The sequence below is a fragment of the Sminthopsis crassicaudata genome, chromosome 6, assembly GCF_048593235.1.
Source record: "Sminthopsis crassicaudata isolate SCR6 chromosome 6, ASM4859323v1, whole genome shotgun sequence".
Taxonomy (NCBI): domain Eukaryota; kingdom Metazoa; phylum Chordata; class Mammalia; order Dasyuromorphia; family Dasyuridae; genus Sminthopsis; species Sminthopsis crassicaudata.
In genome coordinates this window covers 31,980,155-31,999,969 of record NC_133622.1, presented here as the reverse complement: position 1 = coordinate 31,999,969, position 19,815 = coordinate 31,980,155, and the positions used below count along the sequence as shown (strand labels likewise).

The following is a 19,815-nucleotide window of genomic DNA, read 5'->3' as shown; positions in this document are numbered from 1 at the left end:
GAAAGAAAGAAAGAAAGAAAGAAAGAAAGAAAGAAAGAAAGGAAGAAAGGAAGAAAGAAAGAGAAAAAAGTTTCTTTTCTTTTCCATATAGATAGGCAGTGTGTATGTATGTGTGCATACACATACATACACATATACACATATGACAGAGAGGGACATAAAGAGAGGGGGAATGAAGAAGAGAGAGAGAGAAAGGGAGAGAGGGAAAAAGAAAAAGAAAGAGATAGAGACAGACCAAGAGAGAAATAAAGAGAAAGAGATGGAGGGAGAAAGGGAAAGAGGAGAAGAGGAAGTGAGGGACAGAGAAAGGGAGAGAGAGAAAAAAAAGGGAGAGAGGAAAAGAGAAAGAGAGAGAGAGAGAAGGGAGGGAGGGAGAGTGCCTGTGGTGTGAAGGGCACTGTGCTGCATACAGACTTTAGTAAAATATCAGAGACTCCTAGGTGATTTGATAGCTGGAGGACTCACTCCTAGATCAGGAGGTCCTGAGTTCAAATCTAACTTCAAACTCTTATTAACTATGTGACTTTGGGCAAGTCACTTAACGTATGTCTGCCTCAGTCTCCTCATCTGAAAAATGGAAATATGGAGCCCATCATAGTACCACCCCCAGGGTTATTTTGGAAATAAAATGAGATGTTTGTAAAGTGCTTTGCAAACCTTAAAGCATTATATAAATGCTATCTCTTCTATAAGAGAAAAACAATATGAAATAGTTCTTATTCTCTTATTTTTCTATTTTTATCCCCAAATTTTTTTAGCAGAATGCCTTGCACACAGTAAATGCTTAATAAATGCTTCTTTCCACATTGAAGAAGCTTATAAGCTAAAGAAGGAGATAAAACACGCATAAATCTTTTGAAAATATCTACCTCTGAGCATATTAAAACAATTGTGGCTCTTGAGTCCAAACTGATCTTTCCTGTGTCCTTTCTTCCACCCCATTAGCTCACAGGAAATCATACTATTTTAGATAAGCAAAGATTTTTTTTTAAATAGTAGCTTCATATTTTCAAAATATATGCAAGATGGTTTTCAACATTCACCCTTGCAAAACCTTCCAGATTTTTCTCCCTCCTTCTCTCCCTCTCCTAGACAGCAAGTATTCCAGTATATGTTAAACATGTACAACCCCTCCATACTTATTTCCACCTTTAAAATATTTTTAAAGAGTGTGCCTCCTTATTTTGCTCAGGCTGGAAGTGCTGGACCTACTCTTGGGTCCTCTCCTATTCTCATTAGCATGGGAACGCTGACCTGCTATGTATCTGTCCTGAGTCAGCTTGCCTCTGCTGAGAATACGGCAACCTACTCTCTTCAGGGTGGACCATGGTTTTTTCCCATAGGTTTAGCCCATTGCAACTCAGAGCTCCCAAACTCAAGACATCCATCAACTTCAGTAGAGAAAGGGACACCGCCCAAGGCATCCACCAGCCTCAGTAGCAGGAGGCACCCAGCACACAGAAAATTTTCATGCAAACAAAATCAGGTCAAAATAAATGTCAAGTCAACCTTAAATGGGGAAAGAAAGGGATAATCCTTGAGGGTCATATGAGGAAGGACAAAGGGGCAGCCCCAACCAAAAGAGGTAAGATTTGGGATAGGAGTAGGGATAGCAAGGGCTTAATTCCTCCAATCTTTTGCAGCAGAGTGCTCTCCTTATCTAAGACAAAAAAACGTCCAGGTTGATGATTACCCTTGGGATGACTGCCTCCATGCTTCCCTTCTGTTCGGAAACCCAGCTGCCACTGCTGGCAAATTCTATGGGTGCTCCATCAGGATGCCCCAGGAAATTTAGAAATGTTCAAATCAGAATGAAAAAGATTGGGCCCACTTGGGGCATGGACCTAGTACCTAAGAACAAAAGTACATAAACAACAGAAGAGAAAAATGATAGGTTAATTGTTGTCCTTCAAATGTAGAGTCAGATTTACAATCCAAATCAAGTGTCCTTTCCATTGGATCATTAATTATTTCTCTGCTTTGTGATTACTAAGAAAATTATTTTTCATGTTGGACATAATATCTGAGTTTGGGCAATTTAAAAATATAAGATTCCATAACACTAGGAGCCAATAAAAATACTTCTTTACATGTCGACTAGTTGTTATGGAATAGGGAAGAGCTAACATTAAATATCCAAGTATTCAAATATTTCAAGCACCTACTGTGTGTAGACCTTAGTGTCGGTGCTGGAGAAAATAGAAATCTGAGATAAAAACCTGTTTCCCTGACCTCATGGAAGATCTAATCTAGTAAGGAGGATAAGGAGCCCACCTAGATAGAGAAAATAATGCAATATTATTCTCCATAAGTTCATTAAAGAGATTCAAAGCAAAAGTGCTAAAATAACAGCTCTTGTTATTTCTATAGCATTTCCAGACTTACAAAAGACTTTCTTTACAATAATTGCTGTGAGGTAGATAGCGTTCACGTTATTAACCCATCTCCTTTGCCCACATTTAAAGCTGGCACTTCCCATGGTAAATTTAATGGATTGTTATGAAATGTAAGCATAAGCCCCATCCAAGCCTTTATTCTTCTCCTCTTGCAGGGGTATGACTTCACACACTCTTTATAACTCTAAGGGAAGTCATAGTCAAGAGCTAAAGACTGTTCCTTCAAGCTCCAGCCACTCCATTTCTCCAACGGGTATATTCCATTATTGGACTGGTGTAAAGCAGTGGTTCTCAAGCTTTTGTTCTCAGTATTCCTTCATACCACTAAAAATCATTGAGAATATGTTCAAAAAGTTTTTATGTGGGTTACATTTATAGATATTTATCATATTAGAAATAAAAACTAAGTATATATATATATATGTATATATATATGTATACACACATACACACATATATGTATGATATGAATTATCAGACCCTCTGAAAGGGTTGCAGAGATGCCCAGGATTCTCTGGACCACATTTTGAGAACTACTGATGTAGAGAAAGACTTGAGGTCCTAAGAACTCTCAAAAGCACCTGAAGAAATTGACAGTTATACAAAAGCACCAGGTCCCTTTGTTTTGCAAAATACACTATGATTCTTATGATTTTCAGCAGATTTGGGGGATCACTTTGTGAAGCTTTAAAGGAGAATAGTAGAGATAGGGAACACACGGCAATTTTACTCATTTTAGACAAAAAGGACAAGGGGGGAAATGGGCTTTTAATTAGTTGGGATCTCATGATCCAACATCTTAAATCATAATAGAAGGAGCAACTAAAGTGATGCCATGGAAAAAACACCATCCCTGGGGTAAGGAGGATCTGGCCTCAGATACTTGACACTTACTAGCAAGTCACTTAACCCCAATTGCCTTACCCCCCCCCAAAAAAAGACAATAGAATAGGTGGTTTTTTATGTTGTTTTAAATGAATGCTTGAACATCACCAAAGCAGTCCCTGAAAATCTCAGAGGGGCAAGGTTTGTGAAAGGAAATACAGGCCAGTTCTAAGTCTTTCCATTCCAACTAATGGTATATGGAAGCAGAATAAGAGCTCCAAGGTGGACACAAATGGTGCATCTTCAGGTGCATTTAAAGTCCATATTAGCAAGATCCACTAATTCTACACCATCTGTCAGTTATTGATTTCAGTCTTGTCTGCAGGGGGAAAGTGTGAAAATGTTGCTTTTTCTGTGTTATTAGGTATAAATCCCACCCAAGAAGCCCTTTCATTGTTTGGATAATACAATTTATTTCATCATTGGCAAAGAACAATGACCCCTGCAGAATTTTTTATTTGAGTAGCCCCAAAACTTCTCCATAGATCAATGTTTCAGCTTTCCTCCTTTAGCTTATGCAAGTAAATATTAGTATCTTTAAAGCTATACGATTCAGGAAGAATCTAAAGCAAAATCAGACTAGTTGAATGGATGGCTCTTGTGGACGAACATAAGACTGGCAAGAGGAAACAAATCTAATGGGTTAAAATAAGAACTTTCAAGTGATTAATTCCCTGTGAAATAAGAATCCCCCTGATTATATTTTAGGCAGGAAGAAACCTCTGAGACCAATTAGTTCAATAGTTTCATTTTATAGAATTGTTAAGGAGTTAAGAAACTTTCTCAAGTCCCCCATGGTTATTGGGGACAAAAGAAGGATTCAAATCCAGATTGATTCTCTGACTCCAAACTGAGTGTTTTTTCCATTGTTTCATTAATTATTCCTGTGCTTTGTAACTTTGTAACTTCGGAACTATTTTTTTATATTGGACATAATATCTGAGTCTGGGCAATTTAAAAAATGTAGGATTCCATAACTCCAAGAGCCAATAAAAATACTTTACATGGCAACTAGTTATTATGGATTTACATGGAATGGGGAGAACAGAAACCTAAATTCTTAAAAACAAAACAAGACTCGGACCAAAAAAAAATCCCATAGTCAATAGTGTTCAATTGTGGAGGAGCTAACATTAAAAGGATGGATAGTAATATTTGCCTTGCTTTAAAATATAAAGTATATTGATGATAACACATCTTTACTTAGAAATGGTTTAAAAAGTCTTCTCAATCTGGTTTAAGATTAAGATAGTTGATTTAAAATATAAAGTACACTTATGATAACACATCTTTACTTAGAAATGTTTTTAAAAGTCTTCTCAATCTGGTTTAAGATTAAGATAGTTGCTAAGGAATTATGTTCATGACCCAACTCATTAGGAAAGCCTAGGGTATATATAAAAAGCATAACTACAGTTAAGGAGGCACTATGACATCATCCATAGAGGAGTCAGGAAGACACTATTCAAATCTTTCCTGTTACATATACTGGCTGTGTAATGATGGACAAAACCTTTAATTCTCTTAGACCATAAATAACAGATGAACATGAGTTACTGTACTGATGGAGGGAGTTTGTTAGATCAATGAAATAGCAGGTGTGGACTAAAAGAAAAAAAATTAACCACAAAAAAAAGTCATTCTGTATTTTCAATTGGGCATCTTAAGAGAGATCTCTGGGTTCTTTAAGATTATGCTTGAACAAGCTTCTACGGATCCTACTGAACTCGAGAGACTTTAGGTCTGTTTTTGGTAGGGGACTTTGTACTGTCCAAGGGAATCAGCCTAGCTAAGTACAAAGACAATGATCATCAGCAGGTTGACCATGATCACAAAAAGGATTTTTAAAAATGAAAAAATTTAAAATAAATTTGCCCCCTCCAGACTTGCTAATTGTATGGGATGGTGGAAGGGGAAGTTTGATATTAGAACCTATTCTACTTTTTAAAATATTAAGTAATACAAGTACATATATACAGAATATAGTTGAAAATCTAATTATAACCTATAGTTCAGCAATTTGACACTCATAAGCAATCATCTCCCCTCCTCGAGACTTTAGTCCCAATCTATTGAAATTTGCAGATTTTTAGCTAGTCAAACAACATTATTCTATTGTGATTATGCTTCTAGATTACTAAAATGGCAAAAATTGCCAAAATGAGAATGGAAACAGAATATGGATTTGGAAATCTACTCCTCTTCTGTTTTAGACCTACATTATCCATCAAAGAAATGACATTTATTTTTCTTCAAAACTTCCCTTAAGCTTTCTTAGTAGAGGAGGAGGGAGGTGGCAGTGGGAGGGAGGGTTGATGGCTTTTTCCAGACTCACTTAGATGGTTGAATTTGTATTTTGCATGTGGACAGATAGATCCAGGAATAAACGAGGCCTCACAAATGGCATCATCACGGCATTTCATTGAGTTTCTCATACAGCTTTTTCCATAAAGCCTCCACTTCCATAGTCACGGGACTGCTCTTTTTCTAGTTTGCTAGGAGCAGACCCGTTTTCTTCTGCAAAGACCAGCTCCTTGTCGTGTGATTATTTGTTTCTTTGTCTTGTTTTGTTTTTATTAATGTCTGCTTTCTCACAGAGTTCATTAGGATGCATTGCACTTCCAACCCGGATTGGTGGATGCCGTCAGAGGAGCAAATAAATAAAGTATTCAGTGATGCGGTTGGCCATGCCCGACAAGGACGAGCTGTGGGGACTTTCCTACATAATGGCAGCTCGTATTATGAAGGGATTGAGCATCAGCTTTCACAGGATGAAATCCTCAATAAAGGTTCCCAGGATGCAGCTGGAGATTGATGGGAATCAGAAGAAATCTATTCCACAGTAGCAGCCAGCCAACTAAAGAATACTGATTGTGAGATGAACTGTTAATATCAATTAGGAGTCCAAAGCATTTCATATTCAGTCATACCTTTGACACCCTACCTTTTCACCCTCTTATCCTAGTGCACAAGTCCCAGATAGAAATCCATTTCGGGGTCAGCTTGGGAAGATGTTATGCTTACCACAGACTTTTTAGAGTTATTAATGGAAAACTGCAATTGGTTTCGAATGCTTTATATCTAGACTGTCAGGAGGGGAATATAAGTGGACTTGCAAAAAATCTTTATGATGAAATCATTAAATGCTGCCATTAAAGTTGGCTATTGATCTCAAAGTAAATGTTGCTCAGTATTCTTTCCATAGGAGAGGGTGGAGATTTTCATAGTTGTTTTAAGGTAAGTGATATTTGAATGAGCAGGAGATATATAAATTAATGCATTGCTTTAATATCAATAAATTCCTTTTTTTTCCTTATAGATTATTGAACTCCTAATCTATCGCAACTCAGACAAGGCATACATGGCTTTAGTAGGCTATTCCTATACTAGCAAAGTGCAATATTTTTTTTAAAAGAACATCAATTCTAAAATACAGAGAACGGAGAATCGGCTATATAGGCATGGGTTATTTGCAGTCAGTTCACACTCAGTCATTCTTACTGATACTCCATCATGTTGACATAGAAGGTACTATGTCATCTCTGGAGTTTACAAAAACTGTAATACATTTCATCCACTCAGCAGAGAATCATTCAAAAGCCATCTTTCAAATGTCTGAAATTACAGATTCATAGAACCACCATTTCAGACACCTTAAACAAAGCTATATATATATACATATGGTCCCAAAATAATTGGCTTAAATTGGAAATTCCAATCAGTTGCTTGGTCTGCAACTCTGCCAAAAATTGGCTTGGCTTATTCTTCTCATTGAATTGAACAGATGTTCTGACGTCATAATAGACACAGTTTCAATGCCATTGGGTTTATTATGCAACAGGATTTTCAGCAATTCTCCATGAAACTTGTTTATTTTCTGTCATGAATTGGATTCTCAGTTCTTGTATATTTGTGTAAAACTTTAAAACGTCTATTTTCTCCCCGATTTGTTCCATCAGCATTGACCAAAACATGGCATTTGAGAGCAACAGGCGATGGCCATGTCAATGGCATCTTCTCCCTCCATCCACATTTTATCTCTAGAGCTACATGTGTGAAACTAAAAATGTCCTTAAAATCTATCATTATAGAAAATGTTCTATAGATGCTAAAATAATTATTCCTGAGGGCTCCAGGATCAGATGTCAAGTGACACTTGTTTTTTGAAACTGTGCCAAATGATTGCATTTTTTTATGGCAAGAGTGGTAAAATGGTAGCTTTTGTTGAATATTAAAGCCATTCACAGGAGTGGCTACATGAAAATGATGCTGAGTGTATTTAATATGGGTGTGTCATGCTCACAGTGGGCACTCAACAAGTATTTGTCTATGTGAATGAAAATGTATGTTTTTGTATTTATAAAATATTACCTTTGTTGGGTTTTTTATCTAAGTAACAAATTACCTCTTTTCATTCACTTATTCATTTGTTTATTCACTCAACAAATACTTATTGAGTCCCTGCTGTGTGAAAGACAAGGAAATATTTCAACAGTTGCTTGTTTCTTTTGCCGATTTATATTTCATAATTCCAAATTTTAAAATTTATTTTATTATTATTTCTATAGATTGTTGTTGCCTGATCTGTTAAAGGGTATTTGCCTGTAGGTACCTAGGTACACAATTAGTAAAGATGCCCACATCAGTATCCATATTCAAAGTCCAAGAAGGAAAGATTCAAATTTTGAAGGACATTGGGGAATTGTCTTAGGGACCTTTTGGAAGAGACAAACCTGTCATGGGGAGATGACTTTGGGTCAGCTAGGAGACCAAACTAAAAGCAAAGAGATGTATTAACACGCTAAGAAAGACTGATATCTCACTATTGGCAGCTTTAGCTTTAGCTTCTTAGGATACAGATTGGGTTTTTATGACCTTCTGAGCTCAGTTGTAATATAAAGCCAATCAGCGATGGATAAGTAAAGCATTTCACAAGAGAGGGAGAGAAAAAGAGTGATCAGCCAAGAGAGAAAGGGGGAATATATGGGACACAATTGACAGAATTTCTTATTGGAATAAGAAGACATTCTATATTCAAGGGCAGGGAACAAGGCTATGTGACCAAAAAGATAGGACTTTTACACAAAACTGCAGAATCTCTTATCCAAGTAATGCAAGTAGTTGTCTTTATTACATCTTTACTATTTTATTTCTCCTACGGAAGTTGGGTATTTTCTAGTATTAGGCCACTAGGTGATTGAAAGACTAGTTCATCAAGATATTGCAAATGATTGTGGCTGCTGTTTTTTCCTCCACAAAGGCTTACTCAGAGATCAGTACCATCATTATTCAAGGTGAAAACATTGGCCAGGAAAGGAAACACCACAATTGTCTCATCTTTCTCTTGTATCTGAGTAATTCTGTTTCTTTAGATTTAGGGGAATCAGGTATTCCCCTTCACTGTCATTCCCAAAACAAATCTGTTTTTTCTGAAGGAATGACATTTGCAGCCAGGAAATCTCTACATCTTTTTTTTCTAAGCAAAGTGAAAGGATGCACTAAATGACTCCCCTGACTTCATCTGGAAGGCCTTGGGCCTTCTAGTATTGGACAAAGGCAGCTCGTTTTAGGGTACCCTCTGATCTTTTCTGCCAGAACCTTGTAACCAAGTAGAAATTAGGATGGCTCAAGGCAATGCTATCCATGTGACAATATGACTGAAAAGATTTATGGTGAATGGTCCATAACCATTACCCCAGCTTGGATAGTCAGCTGTTGAGGCTTTGATTATAGACATCACACCCACTTTAATGAAAAAGAATCACCATCTCTTGACCACTCCAGTTAAAGTTGCTCTGTCTGCCTCTTATTTCCTGACGTTTCATGTTTGCTCCGGAATGGACTTTCAGGAGCTTTTTGTCCAATCCAGTCAAAAATGAGATCCAAAAAGATGCAGTATGTCCATTGTACCATGTTGGTTTTTTACTACTTCAGCGAGTTCCTGAAGTGCTCCTTCTGCCCATCTGACCTTGTCTGCCCCATAACATCTGCTTAGACATCTGTCTCATAGAGAAAAGCTTGGTGACATTGAGTATCCCTTTCAATGATGCTCTATTACCATGGCTGTAAATAACATTAACTGGTTACAAAGTCAAAAGTATCCCTATAGCTAATATAAAAATCCCAACCACATGAAAGTCAGCACATTATTGCCCTAGGGACCTCTAACTTGGCCTGGAGTTTGTGTGGATCATCTCCTCATCTTCCTCTCTTCCAGTACTGGGCGCTTTGATTCGGGTATCTTCATCATCATTTGGCAGTTTTAGCATTATACCAGCTTTTGGGCCCCTTCACCACATTACTTTGAAACTCTGAGGATCCATAATTTCATTATTGTGAAATATGAAAATTCATTATTCCTTCTACCAAAGGAGAATCCATCCCCTCTTGGATGATTTTTGTCTGTGTATTCACATAGTTCCTTCGTACAGTGTCCACCCAACATACCGAAGACCTTTCTCTGGTTCTTTTTATGTGTGTAGGATGAAGGAGTAACAAAATCGTCTTTGGTCCATCTGCTGTCTTTTTCTTGTCTATATTACCAATCCACTTCCTTTTCTGAGCAAATGCATCCTTGATGATGGTGAAAGTGCTTTCTAGACCTTAAAGCATCATTTATACCATTTCCTTCCACACAAGTCATGTTGGCAACATGCTGCTTCCTGCTTACCCATATCATGTGTCTTTTTACCGTCCTTTAGGCTACTTATAACAGTGAGTCTTCCAAGATCTTGGTGTCTGTGCATGATTCACAGCCATCTCGCATCACCAGGAGAATCCTAGTGTCAAAGAGATGGTCTTTTGCAGGAGCAAGTCTCCCCAAGTCTCAGGTTGATCTTCCACTGCCAAGGTGGCATTAAATATACAAAACTGAGCTGTACTCTGGCCTGATCAGATCACTGCTGAGATAACGTGGTCAGTTCTTGCCCTCATATTTCAGGAGGCTCATCAGAAAGCTAAGGAAAATCCAGAACCAACCTCAAAATCCAAATCAACAATCAGATCTTGAAGGAAATGAATGCAAGAAAATAGCTAGAAGAGTCTTCCCTTATTTGGAAAGTTATCATGAATGCAGTATTCAGGTCTCATTGTGCCCTATGGATTTTCCTGTATACATTGTGTCTCAAAGGGAAAGCCCCCATTTCACCTTGCGGGCTAAAGCCATACAACCCTGAATTTGGTCGGGCAGAACTTTGGCCAAGATCTTGTCAAGAGAGAAGTAATATACCACAGAGATCTCAAAAAAACTAAAGCTGAAAGATGTTTCAGGGAGAAATCAGTCTATCTTATTTTGCAAAGGATGAACCCAAAGAGATTTACCCAGTCAAATAGCAAGGTAGCGGTAGAACCAAGACTCCTGAAGCTCAGGGCCCAAGAGTTTTCATGACAGCACACTACCTCCCCATACCTATGGCAGTCAGTTTTCTGGCCTTTTGAGGATGATAGGTTCAACGTCCTGTGCATATGACTCTCAGCATTTCTTCTGTGTAGACCTATGCCCATGCAGATATCTAGATAACTCTTTTCTCTCTATTTAAAAGTCCCAGGAGATGTGCTCCTAGGCCCTAGAACTTAAACCATCACGTTCCTCCCCATAATGGTAACTTCCTCCAGACATGTAGTGAAGTCTCTATAGTCAAATTTTATATGGTTCTCTATGTTTTAGGGGGAAAAAGGTAACAGGGATGACCTGAACCAGATTAAAATGTAAGTGAGAAATATTTAACAAAAGAAAAATACAATAGAGCATAATGGTAAAATGTGGTTTTCTATGGATCCTGTGATCCAGTGGCATACAAGGGACTGACAGCCTATTACTGAAGCCTAGATATCTGAGGCATTATCATCAAATCACATTTGATATTGTTAATGGTGCCTTTGATGTTGATGGTTGTCTGTTGAATGTGTCTGGGTGGGCCAGTTTATTTACAAAACAAATAGACAAAGATAAGTTGATTCTCCAAAACGTGGACATTGTTGACTATGTTCATAGTCCTTTCTCTTGCTAATAGAGGGAGAAATGCCATTTTTTAGAATATATAAGTGATTAGAAATACCATTTTTAAAAAATAGTATTTCTAGTCACTTACATATTGTAAAAAAATGGCGTTCAACAGGGGCATCATACAGTCCAATAAACTGAACAGGCAAGCAATATACAATACAACTAGGCTTTGACTTCTGAATAATGAAAACCATGAAGTAATCACACGCATTCAAATTAGGACTTTTTAAAGTTAAAATGATGTAAAATAAAGCAATTGGTTCTAGGTCAATGGAAATCTGCAGTGCAAATTTGAATACCACGACAACTTCATGGGATTCCTTATTCCCATTAATCGGCCCTAGATGTATAAATAGCTGCCGGCTCACTGTAGCAGACAGTGTCTGGTGACTTTTTTCAGACAAGTCCACGTTCCCTTCTTGCATTTAAATTCTCATGCATTACCTAATCTAAACCTCATCAACTACCTCTTTGGGTTTGTTTTAATTTTGAGGGGACTCAAAATTCCTCACTTCATGTCACTTAGTGAAAGAAAAATCCTATTCATCCTTCACAGTACAGACCTTCTGTGGTAGATTTTGGTGGCACATAAATTCAAATTTATAGAAATATAATAGAAAATGACTTTGCACATACGATGCGAGTCTTCTGGTGTGTGTTTAATGTGGTTACATTTGCCAAAACTGCTTGGTGAAATGTCTTCTAATAGAACACTTGAGTCAGAACTCTACTGTAAATGTGTCTAAACAGCAGTATGTATCATTGATGATGTATTTTTGTAAACATTGTGATGGTTTCTTTCAGATGTATGAGTGTGAGAGTAAAATAATCATTTCATTTGGAGTAATGTCAAAAAATATCACACAGTTGATCATAGACCTCTACAAAGTTATGGGTGAACAATTGGGAAATGTAGCTTGGCTGGATTTGATTGGTAGGAAGCGTGGTTGACTCTCTCTGTCTCTCTTTGCGTGTGTTATCTGTCTGTTTCTGTCTTTCTCTGGTTCCCTCCTTTCCTGTCTCTCCACTAATTCGACATACTAGTATGATAACCCAGTCACAATTACTCTACTAGGGCAGTTTTCCCCTTCCTTCCTTTCTTCCTTTCTTCTTTCTCTCTTCCTTCCTTCCTTCCTTTCTTTCTTTCTCTCTCTCTTTCTTTTTCTCTCTTTCTCTCTCTTTCTTCTCTCTCTCTCTCTCTCTCTCTCTTTCTTTCTCTCTCTTCTCTCTCTTTCTTTCTTTCCTTCCTTCCTTCCTTCCTTCCTCTTCTTTCTTTCTTTCTTTTCTTTCTTTCTTTCTTTCTTTCTTTCTTTCTTTCTTTCTTTCTTTTCTTTCTTTCTTTCTTTCTTTCTTTCTTTCTTTCTTTCTTTCTTTCTCTCCTTTCTCTCTCTTCTCTGTCTCTGTTTCTCTCTTCTCTGTCTCTGTTTCTCTCTATGTGTCCCTCTATCTCCTTTCTCTCTCCCTGTATGTCTGTCTGTCTCGTCTCTCTCTCTCTGTCTCTCTCTCTCTCTCTTTCTCTCTCTCTCTTTCTCTTTCTCTCTCTCTCTCTCTCTCTCTCTCTCTCACACACACACACACACACACACACACACACACACACACACACACACACACACACTATAGATACAACCCCCTGGACAGGTGAGTTTTAGTCTCTAAAGCATCACATTTGAGGATCTATAGGAAGATAATCATAATTGTGATCTCTTCTTTAATTCCCTCATGCTCTTTCATGGATAGGGCTATGTCTCAAATGGCACAGTACCTCTGGGTTGTACTGAACATAATGCTATGGTCCATTTCAGAACTCTGCCTATTTGTAGATAAGTATATAGATCTCTAAATGAACATATCAATCAATCCTGACCAATTCTGAAAGACCATTTGGCTCATTCTGAACTCTCAGGCCCAGTAGTTCTAAACTGGGTAAGCCCAATAAACAAGTCCTTCTCCCAATGGGGTAGTAGTTCACTTGCCTTCCATAGTTTTCCTTGTCGTTGACGCAACGTTCTCAAAGCTCATCTGTCTCCTCAATATCTGGTATTGAGGCGAACATTTCGTTCACTGTGCTGAGCTCATCAAGGACAACATAATGTTTTGCATTTTCCTAAGATTTCTTTTGATTCTGAGGTTAAAAGCATGCACAACAAATTCAGTTCTCACTACTCGGATACCTGCTCTGGAAACTGGCAAGTCTCTACACATAGATTATAATCTATAAATCCCATCAAAAACCCATCAAATTTAGAAAATATTTCAAGGAAATAAATGGTTAAATAAAGATAACGGACATTCTCATCATCACTTTCTACACAATTCAGTTACCACAGGTTCCCAGTTACAACAAACCCAAGGAAGGGATGATCTGAAGCTCAAAAAAAGCAAGTTCTTTTAGAAAGATTAACTAGCACTGACAGGGATCAGAAACAAGCTGCATCATTCCTCTCCCTTTCTACATTTTGTGATTATTTTGACCTGAGAATTGACCAGAATCGGATTCAGAAGGGAAAGCTTTTTCATTGCTTGACGTCACTGTGAGAACTGCCCGGAGACTTTGTAGAGGATCAATGCTGATCTCTGATTCTTTCCTATCGATCATTCGGTTTTGTTGTCACTTTGGCTTTGTTTAAATTTTGTGGGGAAGAAGGTAAGAGCTGCAGGTGACCTAGAAGAGCCCGTGTCGGGGGCTTGGGCTTTTCCATTACTCCGAAGAAAGCCCCTAAGTCATCAGTCCCACCAAACCCTACACCATTTAAACACTGCCTCAGTCTACCTTCCCTCTCTGCAATTCCATGTAGCACTGGTGCCAACATGCCTTTACTCAATTTTTTTATGACAAATACTTGTGGAGAAACTGTGATAAAACCATTGATCCTAATATTTTTATTGTTAACAGTGTAGTTATTTCTCTATGACTAATTTCTATTGATTGTACTGTGTAGTGTAAATGCCCATTAGGGACAGGTAAATACCAGGTACCGTACAACTGCAAGTGCATAGTGTAATATAGATTAGAAAGGGGTTTTTTTGTGAGCAATTTCTATAGAAAGTAAGAGTTGTTTTCTATGTGTTTAGCACATTTCTTTCAGTAATTTCAAAATGTTATAATGCTTTTTTAAACCTCCAATATTTTTAATTACAAAAGACATTTGTTACTAGAGTTTGCTATTTCGGGTGTTTCTCTCTAATTTGAATATTGATTTGATTACCTCACAAACCTCTAGAATGCCATGTGTTCTGTTGGGAAAAAAAATGCACAATAAATGTCAAGACTGTGGTTAATGTTTTAGCTTTTCTTTAACAAGTTTACAAAATTCTCCAAACTAAATCCACCATTTGGTGAAGGACTCCTTCGCTCCTTTGCGTATTTCTTTGTCGGGACAGGAGCACCATCCTCTCACACGTGGGGTCCCCAGAATCACCCTCTAGGGTTCAAGATCCTTGTCTACTTTTGAATGGCGCTACACAAGACTTTGCCTGTGCAGTTCCATTTTCTCTATTAGCCTGAGGATACAACTAGCTCAAAGCAAAAGTGTTTCGTGAAATACTAAGAAGATCCTTGTCCTCTCCACAAACCTAGGGTACACTCTCCCACAAATGTACCACCAGAAAGGGGGAGAAGTAGGCTCATGGAGGGATTGCTCATGGGGACCCACACAGGGAGGATGTGGATAAGGATGCTGTGGGACCATCGATGCCCTCTGGTGATGGCATCCTACTGTGTTGACAAGGCCTGCATCCTACGGTAGGGAGCATCTCTGATGGGCCTCAAGCCAGATACATTGCCTCCATTGTTCCTGTGGTCAACCCTGGTCCAGTGATCATCTCTGTGTAGCCAGTCCCCAGCAGATGCATTGTTCTCCTAGGGCCAGTATCACTTGGGGGTTGCTTTGGTAGTGGTGAGACCTAGCCCATCGTCTCAGTTCTATGATACGTTCTTTTCTGGAAGATTCCCCAAGTATCAGTATTCTAGATAGAGTGGACACAATCTTTACCCTAAAGAGCAGGCCCCCACTTTCCAGTTAGTGCCACAGCTAACAAATCCAGTCATGGTACTCACGGGCACTGAGATTTTGGTCTTTCTTTTAGTTCAAAGAAGGCTCAGTGGAAATCAAAGCCTTCAGTTACTTGGATACTATGGGAGGCAGGGTTAGATACTCCCAAATCCTCTCAAGATTTAGCATGCAAACAAATTTGACCCTGGACAAAAAATAAGCTAAGGACCCAGCTCATCTTTATTATAGATGTCTTTCAGCAGCAAAGCCCAAAAAATCTGTCTGCCTTCTCCCTTTCTGAATGGAAAAATCTCTGCTTGAAGAGGGAAAGCTAAGGAACATCAGTGGAAACAGCTGAGCAGAACACCACGAAGTTTTCTTGACCAGTTGAGTAGGACAGAGACCAAAAATATTTTAATTTTTGCTTTGAATTAATAACAAAATTTATACAAACACTGGGCCAAGAGGCAACTGCTTTCTTAAGAGGTAACATTGTGACCAAGTAGTTTTCAATATAATTCTAGATTCTTTATACATTAACACATTATGATAACCAGTACACACTTACAGCCAATATATCATTAAATACTGATCATGAAATACTGATTAGAATTACACTCCTCAATACATGCAATCAAACTTTTACCTAAGAATAAACTACCAACCTACTTCTTGGAGATTCTAATAAGCATCTTAAATAGATAGATAAATAGGAAGGAAGGAAGGAAGGAAGGAAGGAAGGAAGGAAGGAAGGAAGGAAGGAAGGAAGGAAGGAAGGAAGGAAGGAAGGAAGGAAGGAAGGAAGGAAGGAAGGAAGGAAGGAAGGAAGGAAGGAAGGAAGGAAGAAGGAAGGAAGGAAGGAAGGAAGGAAGGAAGGAAGGAAGAGGAAGGAAGGAAGGAAGGAAGGAGGAGGGAGGGAGGGAGGGAGGGAGGGAGGGAGGGAGGAGGGAGGGAGGGAGGGAAGGAAGGAAGGGAGGAAGGAAGGAGGGAGGGAGGGAAGGAAGGAAGGGAGGAAGGGAGGAAGGAAGGAAGGAAGGAAGGAAGGAAGAAGGAGGAGGGAGGGAAGGAAGGAAGGGAGGAAGGGAGCAAGGAAGGAAGGAAGGAAGGAAGGAGGGAGGGAGGAAGGGAGGGAGGGAGGGAGGGAGGAGGGAAGGAAGGAAAGAAGGAAGGAAGGAAGGAAGGAAGGAAGGAAGGAAGGAAGGAAGGGGAGGGAAGGAAGGAAAGAAGGAAGGAAGGAAGGAAGGAAGGAAAAGAAGGAAGGAAGGAAGGAAGGAAGGAAGGAAGGAAGGAAGGAAGGAAGGAAGGAAGGAAGGAAGGAAGGAAGGAAGGAAGGAAGGAAGGAGGGAAGGAAGGAGGGAAGGAAGGAGGGAAGGAAGGAGGGAAGGAAGGAAGGAAGGAAGGAAGGAAGGAAGGAAGGAAGGAAGGAAGGAAGGAAGGAAGGAAGGAAGGAAGGAAGGAAGGAAGGAAGGAAGGAAGGAGGGGAAAGAGAGAAAGAAGAGAGAAAGAAAGAAAGAGAAAGAAAGAAAAAGAGAGAGAGAAAGAAAGAAAAAGAGAGAAAAAAGATAAATGGATAGATAGTTCAATTACAGACAGATTAAGATAGATAGCTAGATAATCAGACAGATAGACATAGATACAGAGAAGCATCTTAAGCCCATGACAAAGTTCCCTCTCCGTTCAGGCAGAGGCTCTGTGTTTCCATCCAAGATAGTCTGCCTAGTAGGTCTCTGTCAATCAGCACTGTCCTCAGAGAAACATGAGATGCTCAAGTCTCAAGTGCAGGAACAGCAGGAGTCTGTCCTAGTCACAACCCAGGGACTAGGCCTCTCGTGGCTTTTTTTTAATAGTTCTAGCATGGCATTTCTAAATTGTTTGCCATACAATTTGTTGGATAAATCATTATGTAAGCTACCTAGAAAGTTATTTCTTATATTTCTCCATTGTGGTCTGTCCTATCAGAGGGTCCACAAATGTTTAAGACACACACGTGCTGTTTACCAGATCATAGTATACAGGTGCTTATGTTATTCTTGAAAAACAACTAATAGGGAAACAACTTATTCAAAATAACTCAAAACAAAATGGGGGGAAGAGAGAAGGAGGAAGGGAGGAAAGAGAGAGAAAAAGGGAGGGAAGGAAGGAGAAAGGAAGAGAGGAAAAGAAGGAAGAAGGGAGGAAAAGAAGGGAAGGAGAGAAGAAAAGGAAAGAAGGGAAGAGGAAGCGATGGATAAAAAGTAGGGAGGAAGTAGGGAGGGAGCCTGCATTGTCCAAGTGACCAGTTTCCATTGGGTCCTCAATGGGGCAGCTTCTACTTCTACTCACAGAAGTTGTTTGTTCTTTGTTCTTGAAGAGGACCGTGACATCAGGGAGGTGATTCCATGACATGCAGTGAGTCGGATTTAAGTGAGGAAGGGCTGGGCAAGGTCACCTACCTCACTTTCCCCTCTGGAGCCAGCTGGGCCTAGTAGCCAGATACAAGATCTGAGGATGGAAAGGGCCCTCAAATAAGTCCTTAATGGGACAAGAGAGAAGGTTCCAGCTTAGAATATTTGCCTTTTTTCTCAGGGTTTCTAATGGAAAAGCCCAAGTTGGCTACCAGCATTGCAGTAGATGTTATTCAGCTTTTTAATTTCCCATTCTCATTTAGATTCAGCCATTTTTTGCCTAGCACTAATGATCACATCATTCTGCACCTTTCTTCTTGCACATTTTAGCCCAAGTCTTTGTCTGTACCACCTCTAGTTAACACCTTAGAAATTTGTTGTGTCTTGGTAAAAATTCTGTGGTTTTTTAGGACAAAGTTACATCCCCTGGACTTGCAACGATGTCTAAGTAGATAGCGTTTCATGTTGTCATGCTGGGAAGGTTTTGTATGACTGTGAATCCTTCCTGTCGTGAGGGCAACGCACAAGCACAATTGGACGTGGACCCATCCACGGGAGAGTAAAGTCATGCTTGGCTGCACGCAGCTGCAAAAGGGAGCTATGCAGTGATCTCCAGAAATGGAGAGGCACTGAGACATAGAGAGACCAGCAGCGGTAGGGTCAGGAAAGCACTGATGCTGAAACCACAGTAATTGCACATCTGCTTAAAAAAAACATGGCAGATCTCTTTACGTAAGTTGTCTGACAGAAAACTTGGAATCACTTGCCAGGTCCATCTGTAATTCATACTACGTCCTTATTTCCTTCCACAATAATCTCTATGGGAATTGGTGGTCTGAGGATCTGTTCCACCACATTTCTGCCCTTTTGGTAAGGACGTCTCCTTTCTCCTTTAAATCAAAAGAGAAGGATGCTATCATTTTGAACTTGTTCCAAAGACCCTGGATGGTTAATTCTAACTCCAAGATCCAGTTTGCTCATTGCCGTTCTAATGGCTGTTTTCTGATCAATGCCTTTGCTTTTTAAGGTTGTGTCTTCAGTGTTTTATTCAATATTTTCTATCATTGTTGCCACTTAGTAATTACAGCTAGGTGAAAATTCTACATGATTTCTTTGACATTGTGGGCAATAAAGTGTGGACCTTGTTCGCTCTACTATCACAGGGCCTGACTGGAATGATTAATCAGTGCACTTAATTAAATGAGGAATGAATAAAATCTAGCCCCATGGATGTGCAAATAGAGCTTCAGCAAGTTTTGGAGAGAAGGAACTTGGCATTTATTTTATTATTTATTCCTTTATATTTAATTTATATTATTATATTATATTATTATTTATTGAGTGCCAACTATGTGCCAGTTACCATGTGTTTTACAAATACTATCTCATTTGAGCCTCACAACAACCCTGTGAGGAGGGTGTTATAATTGTCTCCAATCTGCAGTTGAGTAAACTGAGGCAGAAGTGCTTAAGCAGTTTGCCCAGGGTTTACAAAAATAGTGCCAGAGGCCACAGCTGAACTCAGGTCTTCCTAACTCCAGCCTGTAACCCTTTGCTACTACATTACCTATTGTTAATTCTGGCTTGTGCACTTGTGACTATGGAAATTGGTAAGAGGATGTAAGACCCCACCAAAAGTTATCTAAATCCTCATGTCATCTTCAAATGAATCATTTGTTCCATAGTCAAAAAAATCACTCTTCCTTCTTTGCCTTTTAGTTATTATTTTTACTGTCCAAAAACTAAAGGCTATTTGACATAAGCCCTCTAATAAAACTCAGATCATCTGTGCATTGTTTTTATTGTCTCTTAACTTATTTTCTATTTTAATGGAGAAAGAAACATTCATTTCTATGAAATCATGTCTATTTTTCTCCTAATTTTCTAAGTAGAAAACGCTTGAAATCTTGGGCAGGAGGGTGTTTTTAAACTTATATTCCAGTTTTTGTCTTTGCAAAAGTCATGGCTTCTGGCCACTGATCTAGTGTCCCTGCTTTCTTTACTCGTGTTTTTTGGGAGACTTCCCAGATCTGCAATAATCTATTATTGTTTATGAGTTTCCATTTTATTTCTACGGTGTCTGAGTAGGTGAAGCTAGTGAGATAATTTCTCTTTACACATGGATTCACTGTCCCACTTTCTTCTTTTTT

General features: G+C 39.0%; 1 protein-coding gene across 2 annotated transcripts in view; it reads left to right on the top strand.

Moving 5' to 3' along the window:
* Positions 1-12,414, top strand: part of BEND4 (BEN domain containing 4) — a 50,055-nt gene extending 37,641 nt beyond the window's left edge. The window contains exon 5 of one of the 2 annotated variants that reach the window (XM_074272671.1): positions 5,879-12,414. In XM_074272671.1, coding sequence (XP_074128772.1) covers positions 5,879-6,096 — 218 coding nt within the window. In that variant the 3' untranslated portion in view covers positions 6,097-12,414. The remainder of the gene's footprint in view (positions 1-5,878) is intronic. The other variant, XM_074272672.1, reaches the window with a different exon arrangement.
* The last annotated feature ends 7,401 nt before the right edge of the window (positions 12,415-19,815 follow it).